At 41.1% G+C, this 27507-nt stretch overlaps 1 protein-coding gene across 4 annotated transcripts in view; it reads left to right on the plus strand.

Moving 5' to 3' along the window:
- The first annotated feature begins 8601 nt into the window (after positions 1–8601).
- LOC140700561 (ankyrin repeat domain-containing protein 26-like) overlaps positions 8602–27507 on the plus strand; it is a 36671-nt gene continuing 17765 nt past the window's right edge. For 2 of the 4 annotated variants that reach the window (XM_072973967.1, XM_072973969.1), the window contains exons 1-12: positions 8602–9586; positions 10254–10368; positions 10527–10700; positions 13944–14050; positions 15360–15497; positions 16949–17031; positions 19114–19266; positions 19904–19955; positions 20336–20405; positions 23370–23442; positions 25265–25417; positions 27015–27088. In XM_072973967.1, the coding sequence (XP_072830068.1) occupies positions 9375–9586; positions 10254–10368; positions 10527–10700; positions 13944–14050; positions 15360–15497; positions 16949–17031; positions 19114–19266; positions 19904–19955; positions 20336–20405; positions 23370–23442; positions 25265–25417; positions 27015–27088 (1404 nt within the window). In that variant the 5' untranslated portion in view covers positions 8602–9374. The remainder of the gene's footprint in view (positions 9587–10253; positions 10369–10526; positions 10701–13943; positions 14051–15359; positions 15498–16948; positions 17032–19113; positions 19267–19903; positions 19956–20335; positions 20406–23369; positions 23443–25264; positions 25418–27014; positions 27089–27507) is intronic. The other 2 variants (XM_072973968.1, XM_072973970.1) reach the window with 2 other exon arrangements.

Raw genomic sequence — 27507 nt, forward strand, 5'->3', positions numbered from 1 at the left:
TTCATAGGAAAAAAAGAAAAGTACCTCCCCAGAAGGGGTGAGATTTGAGAGCTTATATACCACCTTAATAGGGGAAGGGAATGGGGGGATGTGGGAACTCTAGGGGAGAATAAAACTTTTTTTTGAAAGAAAAACGGGCCTTTTCTAAAGCCTTTTTGTTTATTTTGCTTTCTTTAACTTTGCTGCAGAAGCTTTATTGTTTCCATTTGGGCCGCGGCTCGGGCGGGGCTCCAGGGTGGTTACAAGCTGCCTGGTGGCTGCAGGCAGAAAGGCTCAAGCAGAAGCCCTGACACCCGGGAAACGCAGAGGCGCCCCTCAAAGGCCCCGGAGCTCCCGAGGCTCCAGTCCTGCTGAGGATGAGCCTTTGGAAGAGATACTCGCTCTGCCCACCCTGGGGTCAGCAGGCTGAGAGTTCACTCAGATAGTTGCCCACCTGGAGGATGCCTTCCACCGGCTCGCCTAGGCGGCCGCTGCGGGAAGCCGCGGGAGGGCGCGGGGCCGGGCGGCAGCTCCGGGAAGCCGCGGGGAGGGCGCGGGGCCGGGCGACTCCCGCAGAGCCGCGGGGAGGGCGCGGAGCCGGGCGGCCGCTCCGGGATGCCGCGGGGAGGGCGCGGGGCCGGGCGGCCGCTCCGGGAAGCCGCGGGGAGGGCGCGGGGCCGGGCGGCCGCTCCGGGAAGCCGCGGGGAGGGCGCGGGGCCGGGCGGCCGCTCCGGGAAGCCGCGGGGAGGGCGCGGGGCCGGGCGGCTCCCGCAGAGCCGCGGGGAGGGCGCGGGGCCGGGCGGCCGCTCCGGGAAGCCGCGGGGAGGGCGCGGGGCCGGGCGACTCCCGCAGAGCCGCGGGGAGGGCGCGGGGCCGGGCGGCCGCTCCGGGATGCCGCGGGGAGGGCGCGGGGCCGGGCGGCCGCTCCAGGAAGCCGCGGGGAGGGCGCGGGGCCGGGCGGCCGCTCCGGGAAGCCGCGGGGAGGGCGCGGGGCCGGGCGGCCGCTCCGGGAAGCCGCGGGGAGGGCGCGGGGCCGGGCGGCTCCCGCAGAGCCGCGGGGAGGGCGCGGGGCCGGGCGGCCGCTCCGGGATGCCGCCGGAGGGGGCGGGGCCTGGATAGACGGTAGGGGCGGCGGCTCTGGAGACGCCCGAGCTCACCGTGGCTCTCAAGGCTCGGCCGCGGGAAGGGGCGATGGGAACCACCGAGTTTTGGCCCGAAGTCCCGGTCACCCCTCGGTTCGCCCCCGCACACGCCCCCCCTCCCCGCCCTTGCTCCCGGAGTTCGCTCTCCCGTCGCCGTCGCGTCGTCTTGTACCCAATGCCCGTCTCCTCCTTTCTCCTTTCCTCTCGTGTTCCCGTTGAAGAAGATATATCGCAGCTTCATTACACATACTACCTTTCAATACGTGTATGCACTGTAATTTTTTTCACAAAATTCTTTTTCCTTTTACCTCATCTTCTAAATCAGAGAGTGTTTTAAAAGTGAGAAAAATAGAATCCATGTATTTAAATTCTACCCTTAACCATTTCATGTGGTAATTACGATTTTAAAAATTGACATGTTTTGATGAGTCATACGCACTTTGGTTTTGTTTCCAAATAATCACATTAAAAATTTTTTCACAGATATATTCAAGTGAATAATGTATACTTTCTAGGAAATAAAGTTTGAATCCACTTATCTCACTATGCTGAAGAATTTATTATTTAGTGTCAATTTAATTAAAAGTCACAATGTTGATGTAAGTCAGAAAGTAGGGATTTAAATTAGATGCTGTCATAAATTGCAAGATAATTTCCCTTCAGTCAACTTTGCTGTTTTTAAATCACTTTTTCATTTCATAAATGGTACAGATACTTATCATAAATACCTTTTAATGATAATTCTCTGCAAATAGAATACACATATGTATATCTGTATTTGTATCTGTATCTATATACATCTGTAGTTAAATATTGCTCCTGCAAAGTGACATCCCACTACCAAGAAAAAAGACCTCAAAAATATTTTTTATAGTCAAAAAGAATATACTCTCTCATGGTATCTGTTCAACTCAATCTGTGTCTTGCCATTTTAATAGGAAAATAAAATCATTACAATAATCTCATTTTATGAGTTCATTTTCGATCCCCTTGGCAATGAGACCAAAATAGTTAAAATGTATTTTTTGGAAGAAAGACTATAAATATTATTTTAAATGAAATCTCAATATTTTAAGTACATCCAGGACTGTTCTAGTTGAAGGAATTAGTTCATCATAGTTGTACATGTTCATTTTCCTACACAATTTTTTAAAGAAATATGATTAGAATTTACCCAGCATAAATTATTTGTTCTCATTACTTGCTACTTTTGGTGGCTGATGTATCTCAATAAATCAACAGTTATGTAGCTTTAAAAATTCTAATGTTCTGATTGCATGTAAATGATTAATATATTGTGATTTATCTACAATATTTAGATTAAATATAAAATATCTTGATTAGATATTTCTTATTAAAATAATACCAGGACTATTAATAAGAATGCTTAAGTAAATGCATTTGGAGAGTATGCTCACTGACATTTGAAAAGGATGTTTCCTAATATAAATGCAAACAGCAGACAGTTTTAAATGCCTTTTTGAAAAGCAATATTAATAATCTGAGATTTAATTTTTTACTTGTTATCTCTTATGATCATACTTTTATTGAGAATACAGAATTAATCTGAGAAAGCGAGAGTTAGTACAAGTGTAAAGAGTGTGGAGTTGTACTGTTTTTATTTTTATCTAAAAAATATATTGCTTTAGTCTTTACACTTTATTATGTAAAAACCAAACATCTTGGAAAATCAGGAGAGGATAAAAATCCTTACATAATATTTTTCTGGTAGTATAAAATATTACCTGACCAAATTTGAATTATGTATTAGAATTTATTTTTAATAATTCTAGCTTAAACCTTTATTTAGCTCACAAACAATTCATTTCAACCACCCAGTCAAGACGTTTCCCTAGAAGTAATGCTAGAAATAATCAAGACGTGCAAGCTCAGGTTTGTTTTCAGAGATGTTCTTCAGAGTGTTATTTAAACTAATAGTCAATAATATAGAAATGTTTGACTTAAGTGTTGCATATATGAAACACATACTAAGAATCAAATTTTGGTTAGTAGTTAGTGGTCAGTGAAATGTTAATGACACAAGTCAGATGAAATTCAGAAGTACAGGCCTATATATAAGCCTGCTTATTCTTAGATCCATGAGTATAAATCTCTGTCTATAAGCATAAGCACACGTACACATACACATATATGTATACATACACACACACACACACACGTTGATGAAAATAAATCTTGGAAAGAATTATGCAGAATGTTAACAGGAGAACTAAGGTTGTTTTTCAAGTTAAATATACAAACATAGTAACTACTCATAGCCATTGAGTTCTACAGTGCTCATAAACTTATCCCATCCTCCCTACACTTGTAGCTCAGTTTACAGATATTGGTAAAGGATACATCAAAAATGTTCAGTTTTAAATTCAGATAATACACAGTAATAGTATTAACCTATAAATTGAGGTTAAAGAAACATTGTTAAATATTAAAATATAGTAAGACTTAAGTGGTAGAATGTTTTAATTTGAATGTATTTATTGCTTGGATTCAGTGGGAAAAAATTATAGGGCTAACCCATCAGAAGTTAATTGATGAATAAATTCATAGAAGAGTACTTATCCTAAAGAATAGATGCACTGAGGTACAAATGAAAGCTTTGGCCTTGGTGGGGAGAAATGATTCTAAGAATAGACTTCGTAATTTTTGTGCTTGAAGGTATACATTGGCCTAGAGGATACAATGCAAAGCTTCTCATCAACATGTAATAAAGTGCTGTGGAAAAGTGATGACTTGCTGAATTATGCAGATGGTGTCACATAAAGTAAACTAAAAAAACATGCTTATACTTAATTATTTGTAATAGATAAAGATTTCATATATCTACACATTATACACTTTATACTTTTCCAGCTTGTCTCTTATTTTCAGTTCGTATCTTTTTTTCTTATTTGCTTGATCCAAACTAAGGTATCTGAAACTGTGGATATATATAAATTAGTATCGTATTTGAACATAGCATTATTAGCAAAAGAGTAAAGGATGTCATAGGAACAGTTTTGTGAAGAAGATTGAAGATTACAGGAGATTATTTTCTGTTTCCACTAATTCTTTCTCTTAATGGCACACACACACACAAGAGTGAATACACAAAATGTGCTGAGAAAATTCCTAAACTGGTATCAAAAAGAAAGTTTTCCACAAACACACTACTTCTGTATCTCAGTCCTTCACATTGATAACTTTATGCTCATTTAGTCATCTTTTTTTAATAATCACTTTTAGTAAACATTTGTTTTTGAGAAGCTGTCTTGAGGGAGCTCAGCTATTGGATTTAGAAGAAAATCAAAGCTTCTGTTATAAATATGTTCTCAGAATACAAGTACTATAGTACTAGTATATTACAAAGTATTATAAATATATTCAAAGAAAACTATGTTTAAGATTTAAAGGAAAGTATGATGACACTGATTCAAGAAATCAATGATAACAGCAAGAGATAAAACTTACATTAAGGGAAAAGAAATGAAGATTTTAAAATTGAAACATTCAATAACTAAAACTCACTGTTGGGGCTCAACAACACACTAGAGGTGGCAGAAGGAACAATTAGTAAAGTTGAAAACAGGGCAAAAGCGATTCTCCAATCTGACAGACAGTGAAAAATTAAGATAGTTTCTCATAGAACTGTGGTACACCAGTACACGTGGCAACACGCACAAAACTGGCAGACCAGAAGAGAGAAACATACAAAAAAATTTAGACGGCAGAATGCCTGAAAACTTTTTAAAATTCAAAGAAAACATTCATCTGCACACCTAAGTTCAACAAACATTACAGAGAACAAACATAAGAGATTCACAACTAGACAGCACAGACAGTTAAAAAGACAAGGAGGAAATCTTAAAAGCAACGAGCAAAACAATTCATTCTGTGCAGCAAACCAAGAGATTAGCAACTGACTCCTTATCAGACATATTACAGAACTCCTTTAAGGGCCTCGTATTCGTAAATAGTAAAGCAAGCGTACATATTTTGTGGCCTTCATTTACAATAGATAAATATCACTTTTCTGGTGTTCAGTCAATATCAAAAAATGCCTTACTTGATTGGTCTTTGGAACCAAGTCTATGCAAGAAGACTGGCTTGCCTGGATCTGGGTGTGAGCCAAAGCTTGAAGACATATAAATCAAGGGTTAAGTGAGAATCCCAAGCTTGGTAACGTAAAGAAAATTGTATACACAATCTGGCTTTAAAACGTTGCTGGTGAGCCAGAGTACCAGAGCATGGAACAAATAGGCAGGCAGGAACCTAGTTCAGTGATTAGATGAATGCAGATCACCTGGAAAGACTTGGGAGCAGCATAAATGGCCCATGAATAGATATCTTTTCCCTAAAGCATGATGCACAGCACAGCATGTACATAAGCTGACTCATTTCAATTGTCAGAGCTGTAGTGACAACACAAGGACCTACGCCTTTACCAGTAAATAAAGGGGAATCTACCTACAACACTAGAATATCAGCACAATGTACAGAAGAATAGGAGGGCAAAATAAATATAATTTTCAAAAGACTGGGATGTGCTGCAGTGTTATTAAATAGGATGGAAAATCTAAGAAGTGTGAAAAACCTTTTAAAATGTTAGATTTTACAGGGTCACTATCAAGAAAGGAGTCAAAGTACTAGGAAAATAATCCATAATTTAAAGAGAAACTTTTCAGGGTTTTGAGTGTAGTGAGCAATGTATACCAAGAGTAGGGCAGGAACAGTAGAGGGCAGGCCCAGGAGTGTGCAGGCCCAGGAGTATGCAGGCCCAGGAGAGGGCAGGCCCAGGAGTGTGCAGGCCCAGGAGAGGGCAGGCCCAGGAGTGTGCAGGCCCAGGAGAGGGCAGGCCCAGGAGTGTGCAGGCCAAGAAGTGTGCAGAGATAGGAGGGAGCAGGCAGAGGAGTGTGGAGGACCTGGAGTGTGCAGGCCAGGAGTGTGCAGGCCAAGAAGTGTGCAGAGATAGGAGGGAGCAGGCACAGGAGTGTGGAGGACCTGGAGTGAGCAGGCCCAGGAGTGTGCAGACACAGTAGTGTGCCAGCTCAGGAGTGTTTAGGCCAAGGAGAGGGCAGGCCCAGGATTGTGAAGGCCCAGGAGAGGGCAGGCCGAGGAGTGTGCAGGCCCAGGAGTGTGCAGGCCCAGGAGTGTGCAGACCCAGGAGTGTGCATGCCCAGTACTGTGCAGGCCCAAGAGTGTGTAGACACATGAGTGTGTAGGCCCAGGATTGTTCCGACACAGGAGTGTGCAGGCCCAGGAGAGTGCAGGCACAGGAGGGAGCAGGCCCAGGAGAAGGTAGGCCCAGTAGTGTGCAGGCCCAGGAGTGTGTACACACAGGAGTGTGGTGGCACAGGTGTGTGCAGACAAAGGAGTGTGCAGGCCCAAGAGTGTGCAGACACAGGAGTGTGCAGGCCCAGGAGTGTGCAGAGACAGGAGTGTGCAGGCCCAGGACAGTGCAGGCACAGGAGGGAGGAGGCACAGGACTGTGCAGGCCCAGGGGTGTGCAGACACAAGAGAGGGCAGGCCCTGAATTGTTCAGGCCCAAGAGTGTGCAGACACAGGAGTGTGCAGCCCTGGAGTGTGCAGACTCAAGTTGGAGCAGGCACAGGAGTGTGCAGGCCCATGTGTGTGTAGGTCCAGGAGTGTGCAGGCACAAGTCTGTGCAGGCCCAGGAGCATCTAGACACAGAAGTGTGCAGGCCAAGGTGTGTGCAGTCCCAAGAGTTTGCAGGCCCAGTAGTGTGCAGATACAGGAGTGTGAAGGCCCTGGACTGTGCAGACACAGGAGTGTGCAGGTACAGGAGGAGGCAGGCACAGGAGTGTGCAGGCCCTGGAGTGTGAGGCACAGGAGGGAGCAGGCCCAGCAGTGTGCAGGTCCAGGAGAGGGCAGGCCCAGGAGTGTGCAGGCCTAGGAGCGTGTAGGCACAGGATTGTGCAAGCCCAGGAACGTGTAGACACAGGAGTGGGCAGGCCAAGTAGAGGGCAGGCCCAGGAGTGTGTAGGCCCAGGCGTGTGCCAGCACAGTTGGGAGCAGGCCCAGTAGAGGGCAGTCCCAGAAAAGGGTAGGCCCAGGAGTGTGCAGACACAGGAAAGAGCAGGCCCAGGAGTGTGCAGACACAGGAGTGTGCAGGCCCAGGAGTGTGCAGACCTAGGAGGGAGAAGGTACAGGAGTGTGCAGGCCCAGGAGCATGTAGACACAGAAGTCGTCAGGCCCAGGAGTGTGCAGACCCAGGAGTGTGCAGTCCCTGGGGTGTCCAGGCCCAGGAGAGAGCAGACCCAGGAGTGTGCAGACACAGGAGTGTGAAGGTGCAGGAGTGTGCAGACACAAGAGTGTGCAGGCCCAGGAGTGTGCAGACACAGGTGTGTGCAGTCCCAGGAGTGTGTAGACACAGGAGTGTGCAAGCCCAGGAGTGTGTAGGCACAGGAGTGTGCAGGCCCAGGAGTTTGCAGGCGCAGGAGGGAGCAGGCTCAGGAGAGGGCAGAACAGGTGCTGGCAGGCCCAGGAGAGGTCCTATTAGACTTCCATAGATGACGTTGAGAGGCAATGGGCATTTGAGTCTGGAATACAGGAGGGAAGTCTGGGTTGGAAATGGCAGTTTGGAAGTTACCAACGTGTAGAGAACACATAGAGCCCTAAGGCTGATGCGGGCGGCAGCAGACAGTAGCAGAGGCCAGCAGGCTGAGCCTCAGGGGTGCTGTGTGCCAGCACTCAGGGGCTGGAATTGAGAAGAGCGGCCAGGGCTGTGGGAGGAAACCAGAGCAGCCTGAGAGCCGGGAAGCCCCATGAGGAAAGGGCTTGAGGAAGTCGGGGGGAGCAGCAGGGGGAAGCGTGGCTGCCGGGCCGTGCGAGGGGAGGGCTGAGAGCTGCCCGGGGAGTCAGCGCCTGGTGGGTGGCGGGGGACCCTGTCGTGAGCAGTTGCAGTCAGTGGACACGCTTGCTTAGAAGGAAAATGGGAGGAATCAGAGGAAGCGGATGGGAACAGCTCCTTTGCAGGGGCAGGAGGCGTGTGTGCTGGGGAGCAGAGAGATGGGGCCACAGCTGGAGAGTGAATGCATCTTTTTTTATAAGATGAGGGCAATAACAGTGTATGCTGATAGAAAAGATAGTTTAAATGGGGAAGTTGGTAACACCACATTCCCTTAGGTCAGGGGAGTTGCAGGTGGGGGCCCAGAAATTCCCCTGAGAGAGTCAGCTTCAAAACACTTGCCAGGTCCAGTCCACTGAAGACCAGCTCCCAGGAGTGTCAGCCACTTAGGAACTCTGCCGCCCCCTGCAGTTTTGATCCTGGCAGGGCCAGAAGCCATAATTAGCCAGCTGAGGGAGGAAGGATGGAGGTGGGCAGGAAGAAGAGGCCTGCCCTGCCTCCCCCTCTCCTGCAGGTGGTCAGCCAGCAGCCTGGCCTCGATGAGTAACTGACGTGGTGTCTTCATAGTCACGTGGTTAAAAAGTTCTCAAATGTTATACCATGCTCCCACATAAATCTCAGATTGACTCAAGATTTAATTGGTGGAAATAAAAGCAAAAAAAAAAAAAATACAGTGAAGAAAGCGTGTAAACATAAGGCTGAGCCACAGAGCAGGGCCAGCAGACATGCGGAAACACATTTTTATTTCATCTGGAGAGCGTGTGTTGGTTTCTCAAGTTTGTACTTACTGATACATATTGCCACAATCTCTGAAACCATGAAAACAGCTTTCTGCTGTTTGCATCTACTAAATTCCCTGGAGACTGGCTGGAGCCCAGAGGGATGGGGAAAGGAATACACTGAGGGATAAGGAGATACAGAGAGTTTTGGTGGGGAGCTCTCTGGGAAAAAGGCCTTCAGCATCCTGTGGTTCCACCTCACTCTAACCACAGTTGCATACAAACATGGCTTTCTCAGGGGCAAGCCTCACTTCTGGAAATGTCCCAGAACACTCAGCCACCTAGCGCCAACCTTTGAAGGGAATCCAAAATGGCCCACAAGCAATTGCAGAGATTTGAATTGCCTTAGGCTCCCACGTGTGCACCGGGCACCCTGGGCCTCTGGGCCTCTGTGCACACTCACAGGGACACTGGCTCTGGAGGGACAGTTGAGGGTCAGTGCTGTTGCTAGGCTACGAGTGTTCCGGACCAAACATTCCGAGCCGCTGAGCTTCACAGCCAAGGTGTGGCAGCGAGACCTCTGTGGCTCTTCTGCAGCGCCAGCGCTGAGATTGGGAGGTGGCAAGAGACCAGGAGGGAAGTGAGTGGTGTTGGAAGGCGATAAGCCAGATGAAGAAGAGACTCACTCAGTTCGTGAGCTGGGTGGACTTCAGCATCCATCAGAGAGAGCGCAGGAATCGTGAGACGCCTGTGCCTGGATATCATGTCCATAGGTGTGAGCTAAAGGACTTCCACAAAGCCGCATATTTAGGTGACACGCGGACAGTGCAGGAGTTGCTGTCACGGAAGAAAAATGTAGACAGCAGAGACAGGAAGAACAGGTAACAGCTTTGGGGCGGGGCGGGGCGGGGTGGGCCTGAGAGGAGATGCCAACTGTGGTTGTAAGACACGGATTTTAAATTGCCTTCCCATGTCAGAGATGTTGAAGTGTGAGACAATGAGCATGTTAGAATCATTGAAGTACAGTGTTCTCTCTCATCCTTGCAGCAGCAAAGTAGATAAACTGTTATTTTACTTAATTGAAATGTTGTCTTGGTAAAATAGTAATGGTAACAATTATAATATTATCTAACAATTACTGAGCTATTCAACTGCCAGACACTTTGCATAGCTTTTCATTTAAGCATCGCAGTGGCATCCTGTAAGATAGCTACTACTTCTTGCCCATTTTGTTGATGAGGAAATTGAAACACAGACAGGCTAAGTGAGAGCTAATAAGGAAGAGTGTTAAAGTAGAAGTCAGACCCAAGTTGAGCTGAATCTCAACGGCATGCCCTTTCTATTCAAACAGGTAGTTCTTCCATTAATGTGGTGAGTAATAAGAGCTAATAAATATTGTTCTTTCCCCATAGAAAGAACTAAGATAAGAAGACTGTTAGTTTTAAAGGGATAGGAATAGCATGCTGTTGAATGTTTACAATTACACGAGTAACTGTATCTTTGATCTAGTACAATCTAATTTCCTAAAAAGTCCTCTCATGTTCACAGGACTGCCCTACACTTAGCCTGTGCCAGCGGCCAGTCATCAGTGGTGGCTCTCCTTGTCCAGTGGAAGTGTGACCTGAATGCTCGTGATGAGGAAAGCAAGACAGCTCTCATCAAGGTGTGTAGCAGCCAACCGTGTCCACGTGAGATGGATTCGATTTACTTAGAATAAAAATGAATTTATCTGTTTTAAATGTAACAAAGTGCTGGAACTTGAGGAATGTTAACTTGGAATGCCTAGCACTTACAGTCTGCTTCTTGGCATGATACCAACAGGCTGTACAATGCCGGAAAGAAATGTGTGTCACTATCCTGCTGAAACAGGGTGCTGACCCGAATCTTGAAGACAACTGTCAAAACACTGCTCTGCATTATGCTGTCTTGGCTGAAGAAACATCAATTGCAGCAGAGCTGCTCCGCTGTAATGCAAACATCGAGGCGATAAACAAGGTATAGCTCAACTGACTATTTACAAGATATTTGAAATACAGGGGTTTTTCTAGCTACAGGTGCTTTATTTATAGTAGTATGTATACTGAATACATCAGGCCCTGTTATCATGGAAACAACTCCAAAGCCAAGGCCAGGGGCTAGAGGTAGTGCCCACAGAAAGGGCAGAGCTCTGTCTCCCAGCCGCATTTCTACCCCAGAAGGAGCAACTTCCCATTAGGAAGTGCCTGGGGGTGGGTGGTAGGCTCAGAGCCTACAGAAGATGAAGGCTTGCGGGGAGTGAAGTGATGGCAAGGGCGGGCTGCCTGCCTGGGGATGGGTGGGAGGAGGAAGGAACCCAGCGACCCAGCAGGGAGAGCTGGGTGACTGCACCTGGGCAGGGAAGGCAGCAAGCCACAGGCCCTGAGCACCCCAGGATCCCAGGTTCTATAATCTGGGCAAGTGAGGTCAGGTCATGTTTGACAGCCAGCAGGGGCATTCACTTGTGCTGGTGGCCACATGGCCCTCCATGTACACCTTCACTTTGGGGTCTCCCATGCTCAGCCTGCTGTATCTCACCTGCGGGGCTGTGGCTGTAGGTGGGGAGCAAGTGACAGCGCAGCTGGTCCTCCTGCTTTTCCTCCTGGCTCTCCCCTGAAGATTTTGATTGAATAAGTCTACTCACATCTGGATACAGGTATTTAGAAATACTTCCCTGAGATTCTGATACAACCCTTGGTTAAGGACTATTGAATGGATACATGTAATACATGTAAATTCACAGATCTCAAAAATAAGACGTCTCTGGAAGAGCAGGGGTTTGATAGATGCTGCTTCTTTCAGTGCTCTCCTTTCCAGCCGTGTTAGCCTGACTTTTATCCGTCTCTTCCTGGCAATATTACTGGCAGCATCTATTGCCTTGAAGAATAGCTCCTTTTCCTTTCTAACCACTGATCATTCAGTGGCACTCAGACAGTCTTAGAAACTTGGTTGTGGTGAGTGATTCAATAAGTAGAGCCGGACCCTTTAAAGATTTTGCACCATTTGTTCCCATCCAGGTCATTAGGTCAACAGGGTTTTTCTGATTGCAGTAATAGGAAATCATGAGCCTTCTTTTGGTTAAAGCTGTGTGACAGACTCTTGCAATATATCTGTTAGATTCACTGAGCCCTAGCATAATCAAGATGACAGCTTTTTAAAATTAAAGTCTTGTTGATTTACAGTGTTGTGATAGTTTCTGGTGTACAGCAAAGTGATTCTATTATATATATATATATATATATATATATATATATATATATATATTCTTATTCAGTTATATGTATCTATATTCTTATTCAGCTATATATATATTCTAATTCAGTTATATATATATTCTTATTCAGTTATATATATATATATTCTTATTCAGTTATATATAAAATTCTTATTCAGTTATATATATTCTTATTCAGTTATATATATATTCTTATTCAGTTATATATATTCTTTTTCAGTTACACATAAAATTCTTACTCAGTTATATATATTCTTATTCAGTTATATATATTCTTATTCAGTTATATATATATTCTTATTCAGTTATATATATTCTTTTTCAGTTATATGTATATACATATATATATTCATATTCTTTTCTGTTATGGTTTATTGCAGGATATTGAGTATAGTTCCTTGTAGTATATACAGTAGGACCTTGTTGTTCATCTATTTTATATATAGCAGTTTCTATCTGCTAGTCCAAAACTGCTAATTTGTTCTTCTCCCATTCCCTTTCCCCTTTGGTAACCACCAGTTTGTTCTCTATATCTGTGAGTCTGTTTCTGCTTTGTAAATAAGTTCATTTGTATCATATTTTAGAGTCCATATATTGAGTGATAGCCTATGGGATTTGTCTTTCACTTTCTGACTTACCTCACTCAGTATGATAATCTCTAGGTCCTTCCATGTTGCTGCAAGTGGCATTATTTCATTCTTTTTTATGGCTGAGTCCTATTCCATTGTATATAAGTATACCATGCAAGATGGCAGTTTTAAACATCAAGACCCATGACATTAGTAACAAATTGGAATTGTTTTAATAATTTAGTTTCGGCCATCTTATGAACTGATTATCCATTTAATTAACAATCAGGGAGAATTACATACAGGTAAATTGTAGTTTTAGCAGGCATTGGAAAAATTCTTGAAGTGGATATTATGAGTCTTAATCACAATTTTTATTACATGTTGGGGCCCAGTGTTTTTGTGTGTAAGACATATGATTCTACAGAAAGGCAAGGTTTTACACACAAATACTTGATTTATGCCCAACTGTTTGGAAACACAGCAAACATAAAAACACAAGTGGGCTATAGACTAAACATGGCCCTGGGTATGTTCAGTTTGTCTCCACACATTGAGTCAACATTTAAAATTTAGGAGACTTGTGCAGAAATCTGCACTCCAGAACTTCTCCTAAAGAATCATATCTGGTCCCCCTTGAGCCCAGGCTCCTGTGCCGTCTGCCCTGCAGAGGTGGCCCCTTCTCAGTGGGGCGTGTGTTCTCTGGTGTGCTGTCCTCACCTGGGACCTTTACTTCATCGGGCCACCTATGTTGCCTCTGTAAACATTTGAATTTACAATTCCTGTTGTATATTTTGGTAAATATTTCAACATTTTAAAGACAGTCTATATTAATTTATAGTCTACTTCATATTTTATAATAATCCCTTAAGAGTGGGATGGAATTTTTCAAATTAGAATTTATAAGTTGGTTTAAGAAAAACTTTTTCTTTACATGCAAATAGTCATATTCCCTTTGGAATGTCTGCAAGCTTTATGAGATTAGTCATAGTTGTAATTGGATAGGTTATGCATGTTGCAGACAGTATGATATCTTTCTCCTCAGCGTGGCTCCTTAGAAATGTAGTTGATTCAGTAGCTAAATGGTTCTCTCTGGAGCAGTGTTTAGAGTGTCAGGAGTAGTAGTTGAGCAGTAAGGTAACTAAAGAATGCCTGATACACACTGCGATAGAAGCGAAGGTTCTTGGAACCAGCAAATGTCTGAAGTGAGTTTCAGAGAATGACTTCACAGGGAAACTTTCGAGGAGGTCAAGGAGGAGCCTTTTAAAGAGAAGGGGCACAGAGGGGCGAGGAGGAAGGGGCTGCTTGTTGTTTACTTTTTTATAGTATATGTTTTAAGTTCAGAGACAAGTTTTTAAATTCAGTTTTGAAATGTATATGTAATTTTGTACATTATCAACTGTATTTACTATTTTACAGGATAAATTCACACCATTTTTAGTCGCCATCAGGGAGAACAAAGAAGAGATGGTCAAATTTTTGATAGACAGCGGGGCAAATGTACATGCAATCGACAAGCTGGAAAGGTACAATTGTGGGTTCTCTCTCTCTCCCTCTCTTTTTTTGTTTAATCTTAATGTTGTTCTAGAGCAGTAACAGCCAATCAGAAAGATTAACTTAATAAGAAGAGGATTAACTTGGAATCAACACATGATCAGTTAGGTAGAAAAGCAATTATTCTGCCTGGGTGTCACAAAGAATGGTATGCAGCAGGATTCATCTTCCTTTATAATAATGACTGCTGTCATTTGCAACCTGAGTTTTTTGGTCATATGATCTGATGATAGTTCAGGGATTTCATTTTAGTTTTATTAGTATGGACTCTAATTTTAATTTACCTTATGAGACAGTGTTGAATTTCTTCATTCTTTTATAATTTTTTTAACCTCTACTTGGTGTATATTTTTTTTAAAGATGCATATCAAACAGAGAGGAGTTTGTTTTGCCTTTTGGATGATTCTGCTTTAAATTACTTTCTTTGAAGGATATTGATGTTATTAGGTTGTCACTAAGTGAGTGTCACTAAGAGAGTAACTATGACCAGATACTGTGGGCTCATCAGGTTTTATCCTTTTTCATTTCTAGTACAGTTTGATGTTTTTATTTTCAATTGATAATGGTAGAAGGAAGAAAAATAGCTTGAATTATTGAATAAACATTCCCTTTAAAGAAGACAGGTCATTGGTGGATGATAAACAGGAAAGAGCTGGGCTGTAGAGTCAGACGAGGTTGAATTCCCAGCTCTCCTGCTGGCCAGGTGTGTTACCTGGGGGACATGACTTATTACCAACCAATATGTTTCCTGACACGTAAAGGAGGGTCGTAGTACATCTTTCAAGGGTGGTTGTGCCTAAGAAAGACCATACATAGACTATTCAGGTTAGTGCCGGGCACATGCTTCTCAGCGTGATTCACTGCAGCCGTACTATTTTTGTTGCCATTTTTATTCATATTACTGTTTTCAGCCTGCAAACAGCTTCTCCTTACCTGACCTCTAGCTGACTTTAAAGTATTAAATGTTTCAGACTAGAGAAGACATGGGGAATCCTTTATTTAAACCTTTACCTACTTCAGATAAGTGACCTCAGCATCCTTTCTTGTCCATCAGAGGACTTTAAATTAGCACCTTCTACTGTGTGCTACCCAAGTAGGATGGGAGGCTTCCTTTTTGTCCCTCCATTGTGGCCTTGGAGGTCATTTGCAAAGATGAGCACTCGAGCATGTAAGTGGTCAGTTCTCCAGGGGTGGGCAGGAGATTAACTTGGTAAACTAGACCAAATTAACTGTTTGAGTTACGCTAAGTTCCTAAGGGTGGAGATGTCTCTTTTATTTTAGATCAGCACTGATGCTTGCTGTGTTTCATGACTCGCCGGACACAGTCAAGCTGCTGCTTCAGAAGCAAGTTAATGCCAGTTCTCGAGATTTACACGGAATGTCTGCTGAAAGATATGCTTTTCGTAATGGTTTTAAACAGTAAGTGTTTACATTAAAATGCCAGTTATCTCTAAACTGAGGTTGGAAATGACCTAACTGTCACTTGTTATGTGGCAGGTGAGAGTTCCTAGTTGGGAGCAGGCACTTTGGGGATGGCAGTGAGACACTCCCCATCACCAGCTGGAAACCAGCAAAAGGCCAGACTAGTGAGATGGAGCAGTGGGCACAGGGTTCTTTATCTCAGGGTTTGTAAGACCTTTATCCTTAGGGTCCTACTGGTCTCCACTTCATCCCAGTGTAACCCCTATGCATGGGGTCCAAATAATGTCACATATCTGATTTTTCTAACTAGTTATTTGGGTCTTGAAATGTTTAGTAGAGCAGAAAATCCTGTATTTTCCTTTGGGGACTTTCTTCTATAATCTTCCTCTTGAATTTTCCAGGAACCTAAGGGATTCCCTGAGGCCACAGTGACAGTCCTCTCCCACAAGGCACTGGGGCGGGGCGAGGGCGTGCTAATCGTTCTCTTGTTTCCCTTGATTCTGTTGCTGCAGCGTTGGTACTAAAACTAGTTTTAACAGGATCTCCTCAGCAGCTGAGTCTGGGGTCTGGATGTTGCTGTCTAAAGACCTTTAATAAAATTTTAAAAGAAGAAAAGGAAAAAGAAACTGGTCCTGCAGTCAGGTCGTGCCTGACCTCTGCTCCCGGGATGCCCGTGCTGATCCAGTTTCCGCGGTCTTCGTGGCCATCGACACGTAAACTTCAGCGTGACGGCTTGTTTAGTTCTCATACATACGCTTGTATGAGGTCATATATGTATAAATGAGTTTAGCTGCAAGTGATATACTAGCTGAGGTGTCCTGAATTATAAACCACGAAGAACAGCTAATCACCATAATTTGTAACATTTTCTGAAAACTGCCACATTTAAATGTTACACCTATAAAAAAAACACACATTGGGTTTTATTTGGGATTCTCAAATAGTTCCAGCATTAAAGTTCAAGAACAGATTATTCCATTCTTCCACTGTTTCTCTGAGCATCTGAGGGATACATTATCTCATTAAATCTTCATAATACTCTTATGAGTATTAATAACTAACTGCCTAACAAGACAGTAAGATCCCAGTTTTATAAAGGAAGAGTTTGAGCTGAAGAGAAGCACCTTTTCCAGGAACAAATAGCTGTTGGTTATAGAGCTGGGACTTCTGAGTTCGAGACACTTTCCATGTGTCAGGCTCGCTCTAGTTAACTTACTGAGCTGTACTGCCCTCAGTTCATGACTACTTCACCTTACTTTTTTTCTTTTTTAATTATACATCCTAAATTTAAAAGTGTAGATCGTACAAATTTGAAGTTTATTGGACAGTTGAAGTTTTGATATTACCTCTGATATTGTCTGAAATAATCTAAGAATTTAATATACTTGGTAATTGTTTTTCACATTAGTATTCAAGTAGTAATATTTATCCCATTTTTTTACACATAGCCTCTACCAGCTGATTATCGACTACAGAGACGGAAATATACCAGCTACTCCCCCTCAAAGTAGCGACCTAGGACAGAGTTCTGGTAATAAGTTACTCTTGTTGGGCCTACCATAGATAAGGAAGTAAGACTGAGGAAAGTTTGATAATGAAAGAGCAGTGAAAAAAGCCTGTGTAAATTTCATGTATGTTTTTATTTTTTTCATTAATTTTTTCTTAATGCTCTAGTATTCAGAATTATTTAAGAAGTTAATTGTAGGTAATTTAAAATCTGAGACAATATTGTCTGAAAAGAAATTCACTTATTTAATCATGGCTCCTGAAATCCCATATTATATCTTTGTGTAAATAAGAAAAACAGGGTTTTAACTTTGTTGTACATTTCCTCTAACATTGTAACAAGCTGGCCTTGTTACAGAACTGGATCTTTTGATTTTTATAGCAAATGGATTACATCGGGTAAATGAATGCTAGTTATTGCATAGTGACTAGTCTCACTAAAAAGTGACTGTCTTTAAAACTGGGAGCTCAGCAATACCTTCCTGGTGCTGTAAACAAATGGCCAACAATTAGAACTGCATAGCTGGGCCAGTGTGCAGCATACTAATAAGAGATTGTTTTTTAAAGATACCTAGTGATAGTGCAGAAGTCAGGAAAGCAGTGCCTTGTTGAGAAGCACGGGTTACTTTTCGCATCATTACACCAACAAGGTCTCTTTCTTACCTATTGCATTCCCCAGAAGTGCAAACAGAATGAGATAGTTTGCCTTCATGAGAGTCAGATGTTTTCTTCTTTTTGGGGGATACTTGTCATGAAACTAAGTTTTGTTGGAACAGGATTTCCTATTGCCATTAGTTAAAGGATTGTCATAATAAATACTCAAATAGCACAATTCAGGACTCAACAAATTGTAAGAAAAGCAAAGAAGTGCTTCACATAAAAAAAAAAAAAAAGAAGAAGAAGGCTGTGTTGCCTAGATGTGACCCCTAGGGTGCTGTTCGGTCTGAACTGTATGAGGGCACATTTAACTTGGTAGACCTGCATCAAGCAAAGAACTTCTGTTGCAGGAAATACAAAGCTGGAATAGACAGAGTTTTGGTCTTCAAGGTGCTCATAACACAGCAGAGTTGTCCCTGGTTAATGTCTGTATTTTTTTAAACAGGATTTTCAAAGAAAACATTCTTATCTGTTAATTCATCCACTTAACAGACGACTCTCAAGTGTCGTTTAGGTACTGAGCGCCACTGTGATGTTGCAGAATGCAAACAGGTCACAAGCACAGCTCCTGGCCTCCAGGAGCTTGCTACTGTCGTCACCATTTCTATGATTTGCTTTACTCTATTCTGTGCTTCCTGTGTCCCAGAGCCCACTAGGACTTTGTACTGTCTTTATATATATTTTTATTGGTATTTAATATGTGCCAGATACTTTAAGTCCATGGTGAGGAAAGAAGTTTTTTAAAAGTGGGTAGGATGTCAGGTAAGCCATGCAGAGTGAGTAGAAGTTTGCCAGGGAAGGAGGCAGAAGAGCAGTGTTTGGTGGGCAGAACATCTCTGAAGCTTACATTTGGCAGAAAGGACAGCGGTGCAGAGGCTAAGATGTGCCAGTGAACTTTGCAGGATCTATGAGTTTCATTTTGTTGGTGCAGGAAGGATGCCGTAGGAATGGTTGGGAACGAGGTGACTACCTAGCTCAGGCACTCTTCTGAAAGCCTTTCTGGTACTATAGAAAGGAGGAGGTCTGCTGTAGACCTTGGGAGATGTGTCAGAATGCTTTTAGCTGCAAATAATAATAGGAGGCCTAAGTAACAGTGGCTACAGCAACAGGAGTCAGGATTGGTTAGAAGGTTCGGTGATGTCGTCAGGATCCCAGACGCTGTCCCTCCTTCAGCTGTGAGGCTGCTGGTGTTTGATGTCGCCTTTCCTGGTCTGCTGATTAGCAGCAGCTCCAAGCGTCATCTTCTCACCTGACATTATCCGCAGGCGAGGAGGGCTGCTTCTCTCTGCATGTTTCCTGTTAACGAGGAAGAAAACAGAGACGCTTCCGGTAGACTTCCCCTCGCATCTTACTGGCTGGGCTACATCGCATGCTCATGCCTAAACCAGCCACAGGGGAAGGAGATGTAGTTACTGTGATGACCGCAGAATAATCATTTCTCTTTTTGCAGCTAAGAAGAGTTTACCTTCTTTGCATACTGGGGCAGAAAACATCCAAGAAAAGTTGCAATTGTCTGGCAAGGATGAAAAAGAAGAAATGGTTGTCAAGTTGGGAACCAGCAATGGCAGCCGCATGGATCCACTGAAGAATGTTGAGCAGAAGAGTAAGAAGATTCGATTTGAGTCTTAGGGTTTCCTGGTTATGACATAAAGCAGTGATGCACAAGCTTTTTCTATAAAGGGCACAAGCTTTTTCTATAAAGGGCCAGAGAGTCAATATTTTAGACCATGTGGTGTCTGTCACATCTACTCATGTCTGCCAGTGCAGTGTGAAGGCAGCCCTAGACCGTATGTGAGCGAATAGGGATGACCGTGCCCAGATAACACGAGGCCGACAAAGCCGAATGGCAGGGTGGGTTAGTCCCATGGGTGTCGTCCAGAAACACCACTCTGTGTGAGCTTGACGTTGTCAGTTTATGATACTGATTCTACTAATGATTATCATTCTTTTGTGAGTCTCGTAAAGTTTGGTTGGGATTTTGTTCCTTGTAAACAGCAGTTCACTTCAAGATACCAAATTTGGTTAAACACCCCTTTTTTTTTTTGGTAAATATAAAGGAGGGGAAGTGGTTTTTATGCATTAATTACCTACCAGGAGTATACTCAGTATTCACTCAAGTGTGTAGTCTCCAGGTGTGGTCCCAAAGGAATGCTTGTTAACGGAACATTGGTCTTATACTTTCAATATTCTGTATTTTTCTATTGCTGATACGAAGTCTATTTTACTTTTTTCTTTAATAGCGGATTTAGTGGTTGAGGTTTCACCGAGTCATGAAGATACCTCTGTCATCAGGTAGGATTTTATGGATTTTTAAAAATTACATGTTGACTGAGGGATCACAGAGAAAAGAAACAAGGCTTGTTGAGTGTCCTGCTCTGAGCTAGATACCATGTTATGTACTTGGCATTTGTTACCTTGAACAGTCACCACAACAGCTTTGCAGAGTAGCTGTGCTGTTACAGCTTACTGTTAGTTGACTAGGCAGCTGTAGCTTAAGGAGGTTGACTAGTTGACCCATGATTCCATAGTTAGCATAGTAGTTGACCTGTGACTTGACCATCAGGCAGCCTGGCTCCCAAATCTGCTTTCTTATCCCTCAGCATAGACTTTTATGACTTGTTTGTTAAAAGAAATGAACTCACTCATTTTTGATGTGTATTTTTGCTCCAAAGAGTTTCACCCAAATATGATACTGATGATTCAAGGCCTACATCAGATGATGACTTAGATCTTGCTCCCAAGGTAAAGTGTTCTCTTGTGAAATTAATTTTTCTGCTCTGAATTTAGTTTTGTGTAGTATTTACTCTTAAAATTTAGCAGTGGTCTGCCTATCATTGTTTTATGATTGTGTTAGAAAGTTGGTCAGAATAAACCATTTTATAAAAATATGGCAGGTTGATTTTTTTCTTTTTCTTTTTTTTTTTCCTTTGGTAAATACTGAAGATAAGGCTGAAGCAAAATGGACTAGAAGATATATAGTGACAGGAAAACTGTACTGTGAAAAGGTTTCCCACAATAGAGGAAGTGTGAAGCTTGGCCAAGGATAAGGGTTCTTTGACTTTTAAACCACACTGATGGCACTTGTATAACACTCATGCCTCAGTGGCATCTTTAGTGCACACAGCTACTTACTGTGATAATCATGGACTCTTCCTGGGGCCTTTCAGTTCCAAAACTGCATAGCATGTGTCTTTTTTTTTCCCCTTGGACACTTTTTATTTTGGTATCAGAGAGTTGTGAGGAAAGAGATTTTTGTCTTGTTTGTTTGTTTGTTTTACTTTATTTCTATCTCTGGTTCTGCATTAAGACTAAAATAATAGTTGAAATTATAGAAATTTAGAAATTAAAATTCTGTTTCTCAAAATCCATATCATAGATTCCTCTGTGTTTTCTAAATTATCCCATTAAGAGTATATTCAAAACTCTTCATCTAATTGAAGAATACATGTTTTCCCTGAAATAACAACCAGCTCTCAAAGTAGACTCTTAATAACAACCATATGATGAAACCTACTTCAGAATTCTTTTGTGTTATAGTTTAAAAAAGTATGTCCAGTCCTCATGTCCCATTCTAAAATTTCAAGTTTCAGATACTTTGTAGTATAGTTATTTACATATTCATTTTATAACCCCTGCATCAGCATACACCGCTAGAGATTAGGGAACCTAATTGTGCATTTCCTGGAGCACCTAGAATAAGGTCTTAAGTGTAAGAAGCATTTTAGTATTTTCTGAATGTGAGTGCATGAGGAGACATGGACTTCTGCACCATGCTGCAGGTGATAGAACACGCACACTCTATCGTAATGAAATCCATTTGATGGTACAGGTAATATAATATGCGTACTATGTCATAATGAAATCTATTTGAATTCTAAAAATACGACTTAAATTTCTATTCCCTTTGTTTAGGTTGTAAAAGTTCAGTTGTTATGACAGGAAATATGTCTTAAATGCCAAGGAAATAGATAAGAAGTATATGATGAATAGGAATAAGTTACAGTCTGTTTTCCAGTATCTACCAATTGTGAACTTAGAATTTGAGATGAGAACTTTTTAACCTTCTTTTTAGCCCCCCTCATGTTCCATTCAATCTATCTTTTCAAGCTATATATTATCCTTAGAATCCTAATTACCTGTTCTTTCTCTAGGTGGAAAGTTGATGTGTTAGGAACTTTCTAAAATCTATTTTTCTCTCTCTCTAGTAATAATTCACAGTGCTCAGGTAGTGAGAGATGACCATGTTCAATTGAGTGACTTCTAGTGACAAAATTGAACTCTTACTTATAGTAGTATTCACAAACAAACGGTTGTAGAGTAATACAAGTCAGTATTATTGGGGATATACTCTGAACAAAGGCCTTTGTTTTATATATCATATATTTTGATATTTTTATAAAATTTGCTGAAGAATAATATATATACTTGCATATGTAATTTATATATTTTATATATAATAAAAAGGTAAAACAGAGGCTTTCACTCATAGTATATCCCTAACAATACTGATACATCACCGATCTATTATATATAAGTGCTGAAATATATGTACTTCTCCACATACCTTGTTATACTTACATTTTCCTTTTTTTCTTGCCTTAAGTTTGTACTTGACTAGTCATGTTAAAACATATATGGAGAGATGTTTTGACTTCACTTTCTCACTTTCACATTTGCCCAGGAAAATTTTTTCCTTTTTAACCCAAACTTAGTAAATTCATTCCGTGCCACATGTCATACCACTGCAGACTGCACTTCTGTTAGTTTTCCAGACTCACCTAATGAAACTGGTGTATGTAGTGCAAAAACCAAGGCTTAGAAGTCATAGGGAATTGGCTTGGGTTCTGAAGTTACATTTTCTAAAAACTAAAGAAAATAGTTCTTGGTCAGCCTGGGACCAGCTGTTTCTTTGTTACAAATGAATGTGTCAAACTGTTAGTGAGATTCAGAGAGAAACAGGTTGTACTAAAAAAACAAAAAAATGGTGTTTTTGTTTGTTTGTTTAACCACTTTGACCTTGAAAAGACAGTGCTTGTGACTTCAAGGTATTATTATATTTGGATTGTCAATTAGAGCTGCAAAGAACACTTCAGGAGAAGCAAAAGCATGGGGAATAGTAATAAGTATGTGGGGTTAAAATAGCAGCAGTTTGGTTGAGTGATGTTTCACTGAGGACAGCCCATTTCGGGTAGGAAAATAGCGTGCACTGAGTACCTTTATGGCGACCGGACTTGAAGGAAGCTAAGTGCAGGGTAGAGGTGACCTATTCCAAGGTGATAGCCGTGGAAGAGGTTAAAAGAGCCTGAACTCTTGGATCTCAGCAGCTCCTGCCTAGTGGCACGGCACTGTACTTGAAGTCAGCAGACGTAGCATCCTGGCTCTGACCCACTGTGGGATCTTGGAAACACTTGTCTGACTTGTTTGAATGTCAGTGACCTTGTTCAAAAACACGGTACTGATACCTACCTCTCAGGTTATGTGTCATGAATAAAAATGTGGTAACAAATGTGAAAACACATTGTCAACTGTAAAGGGTGCTATAGAAATGTAAGACAGAATGATCACAGTGACCACTAGTGACTTACTGAAATGTTGAGGACACTTTTTTTAAAATCTGAAGGACAATAAAATGGGAAAGCTAGAGTGGGCGTGGGGAGTTCTCATTTGGGGTACATTATTAATCGATTTGTTTCAAAAACCATTCAGCCTGCAGTTGGAGTGAAAGATTCTGTTCCTAAAAAGACAGGACCAATGAAGAATTTACAAAGATTCAAACCAGGTAAGTTTTGCAATACAAATTTAACCATGAAATGAAGTACAGTCTTCTTATTCCTAATTCCTTTTATTTTTTCAAATTTAATTGAAAGGTGACACAAGTAAGGCAGATGTTATGATCGGTATCCATGTTTGAAAATATATATATTAGCATAAGAAATAGATTTTTTAAATGTCAGCTTTGACTCGGATGTTTCTATTGATGTTGGGAGACACCAAAGTGCTCAGTTTGGAGTCCCTGTACTTCTCAGGGATTCTGAGAGACTGATTATTAGGTTCTAAGATTTTTCCAGAGTTTTAAAATGCTTAATTGAATTCTGACCGTTACGTGGGGTAAAGCTTCACTTGCTAATATGTCAGTCATATCTCACTTTAATTATTTCATCGAGCGCTATCAGATTGATGATACTTATTTCTGTATTTATTTATTAATGGAGGTCCTAGGGAATGAACCCAGAACCTTGTGCATGCTAAGCATGTGCTCTACCACTGAGCTATTTCCCTAGCCCAAAGATCTTAAGCCAACTGGATGTTTTGATTAGGAGAGTGTGTGTGTGTGGTGTCGTGTCGTTGCTTATTAAAAATGATGGAAGTTACTGGTCCTGCCTTAGTATTTGGTAGACATGATCTTTTAAAACAATAATCCTAAAAGTTTTGGGGTTTAGGATATTTTTATACTATGAAAAATTATTGAGAATTCTGAAGAACTTTTAAGTGGGTTGTATCTATTGATGTTTAGTATATTAGAAAATAAAACTGAAAGATTTAAAAAACAAGCACACAGAAACATTCCATTAGCCATTAGAGCTATGATGTTATCACATGTCATGTATCTGGAAACCTCCACAGCACACTTAACGGAGAATGAGAATGAAAATAGCGTTCAGTATTATTGTGAAATTAGTTTTGACCTCCTGGACTCCCTAGATGGAGGGAACTTGGGGCTTCAGGGCTTCTCAGATGGCACCTGAGAACTGCTGTTTTAAACAGGGCTCATGGATGTGAAATGATAAAGGGGCCCTTGTGATGAAACGGGCTTTAAAGTTCATTTCTACATTTCTTGCCTTTTTTTCTTTAACTTGTCTCTAAAAGTTTAAGTCTGACAACTTAATTCTTTTATGAAAAGGAAAACATTTTTATTACATATTTCCTGTCTCGTGGCACCCCGTACTCTTTGGATCTAGTTTGTACCTAGACTTACCCTGTTTTTATATGGAAAAAATTAGTCACTCAAGGCTATCCTTTCTTATGTAAGTTTATGATGTTTATCCAAGGCTTAAGGTAAGAATTCTGAAGATATTGGTACATTGAGGAAAGACTGTGTCATTGTAATGTAAGTAGTGCCATTCAGTAAAAGTTTTCTTAAAGCCCACGTCTCTAGGACACAGTACTGTCATGCATATTTAAACGGCTGGTTAGACATACATTTTGCTAATGAAAAACTTTACATGTTGGAAAGTCATAATTATTCATAAAGCTCTTACGGAATATAGACTGTTTTATAGAGAGTGATGAGTGAATCCAAATAAGTAATACTAGGAAATTAAAAGTAGAAAAAAGAGAGACAGTGGTTCCCTATGTGAACAGCAATGACATGTAAAGTACAACCAGCTGGGAAAGAGCAGTGCGTTTGGGGGGAGAGGAGGACGTGGGGCTGCTGCTCTGGGAAGAGAATTCTTACAAGTTAGTCAAGTTTGTTTTGTTATTCACATTCTAATAAGTGGAAACTTCAGACGGGGATTCTACTAGTTTGAGCCTCAATAATGCAGCTGGTAAAAGAGCCAAGCATTTGAAAGTTGATAAATGTCCATTGGTATCACAATCAGTGACCACAAACCAGTCAACACCCACAGAACTGATGCAGACGGCCCTAGTAGACAAAGACCGGATGAATATTAGAGCCGTATCTCTGTCAGAAAATGCAGCGCTCCATGGCCTGTGTGAGTCACAGCTGCCAGAGAACAGAAGCAGCAAAGAAGGTAATAAAGCAGCACAGAGAGCTAGCCATGGCCTACCTGTGCGTGGCTTCACCATACTCTGACTTTGCAGAAATCATTTTGTGGCAGGATCTCCTTTGTGTTTACTCCTTTTATGAAACCTACAACTGGACAATACCTTTTGGCATAACATTTACATTCATCCTCTGACAAAGCAACATATTAAATAGCAAAGGGAATTAGGAGAAAGTAAGTTCGTTCAGACTAGTGTTTAGCACAGTCCTGAGAGCGGGTAGGAGAGTGATGTCTAGAGCTTTGTGACTAGTTGGGAAACCTAGGTGGACATCCAAAGATTCCCTTCTGAAAATACGATTTCTTAGCTTTATTTTCATCTAGCTCTGAATTTATAAATGTTTGTTATAGCCATATTCAGTGTAACTGAAAAAGCACCTCTGCAACTAAATATCAAAATATTTCTAGTATATTCTCTGCCTTTCTGTATTTTAGAAGTGGCTTTCCCAGCGGTAGTGGCAGACATTGGGGATTTGCTACACAGGACCTCCTTCTTAACTGTGTCCACATCGTATATCAGCTTGTTTTATTATTTGTAATGGATTGATAGGTTGAAAAGGATATTGGTTTTTAAGGAGTGCTTTATCACTTAAAAATAATATATGGAATATCAATTCTAATTCTTCTAGGATACCCAGTCTGTTGATTAACCACATCTAATATGTGTTCTACTGTATATACCAATTAATTTAGTGCCTTAATCAGTGATATAATCAGAGCTGTAATAATAAGTCATACAATGTTTTTTCTGCTCCTATAGTTTTATCTTTTCTTTCCTTACCTGTAGAATTACTGTCGTATTTACAAAAGATTCTCAGTTATCTCCTATAGTAGTGACTACAAGCTATAAACTCAAAGTTTTTCTAATAAATACTGTTTATACAAAGATACTTTTAAGAGTTTGTCCTCGGCAGCAGAGGAGCAAAGAGGATAGACATGTAAAGAAATAGTTTGCAGTTCAGCTGGTGAAGACACACTAGAAAAATCTGTGAAGTACCAAGGTAACTCCAAGGAAAGAGATCCCTGTGTCTCTGCAGAAATACAGCTGTAATCAAGGAGGACTTCACAGAGCAGGCTGAGTCTTCAAAGAGGAAAAGGAACTTGTCAGAACAATAGAGGGAAACATTTCAGATAAAGGAAAGATAAAAGCATAAAAAGTAGCAGTAATTTTGGAAACCATGAATAACATTGCTCTTGAAGCTTGGTATGTTGTTAAAGAGGTACTCTTAGGAGGTAGAGAATAGAGTCTATCGTGACTTTGTATATTTCTACTGTATTTTTAAATTTTGTTTTATTTCTCTTTGTTTTGTTCATGTCTGGTGAATCAATTTGTGAGTGAAACTTTGAGATGTTTGTATGCCTTTAATCTGGTAACATCTAGTATTTCCCAGTTTGTTGAAGTTTTAAATAATTAGAAGTATTTCTTAAAGAAGTAAATATCCAGCTAAAGATTAAGCTTAATTTGAACTATCAATTGATGAAATGTGTTTTATGTTTTTATAAAGATGATGCCTTTTATCTAGCTGTTCTAAGTAGTGAATTTTAACTAAGCATATTCATTTTTCAGCAGTCCTATACTTAGAAAGGACATCTGAGGAAGAGGAAGAAAGACTTGATGGAAGTGAAAATAACTACTCACTGGTATGTAAAAATGTAAATTTAAATTTCTGGTTTAATACTGTTTTCTGTGCTTTAATAACACAGTTCAAAAAAAGTTGCCTTTCAAACTAGACTTTTAGAGTCAATAAATAATTATTTAATAGTTAGTTTTTAATAGCATTTTATCTAGTTAGAAAACTTAAAGTATCATTAGGATCTATAATCATTTATAGTTAAACTTTATCCTTGGAATTGAGGCGAAAAAACCTTCCTGAATATTGTTTTCCTGTAGTAAAAAAAATTATAAAAGATAGAGTGGAAAAACAGAAAATCCTCTTTGTTGTAGAAACATTTACTTAAAAATCACTTAGAAACACTATTGATAAAGTTAGCCTTTTGACAGAAATCAGTTCTTTCGAGAAGTGTCTGTTTTTGCTCTCATAAAAAGATGGATATCTATC

Source organism: Vicugna pacos, chromosome 13, assembly GCF_048564905.1.
Source record: "Vicugna pacos chromosome 13, VicPac4, whole genome shotgun sequence".
Lineage (NCBI taxonomy): Eukaryota > Metazoa > Chordata > Mammalia > Artiodactyla > Camelidae > Vicugna > Vicugna pacos.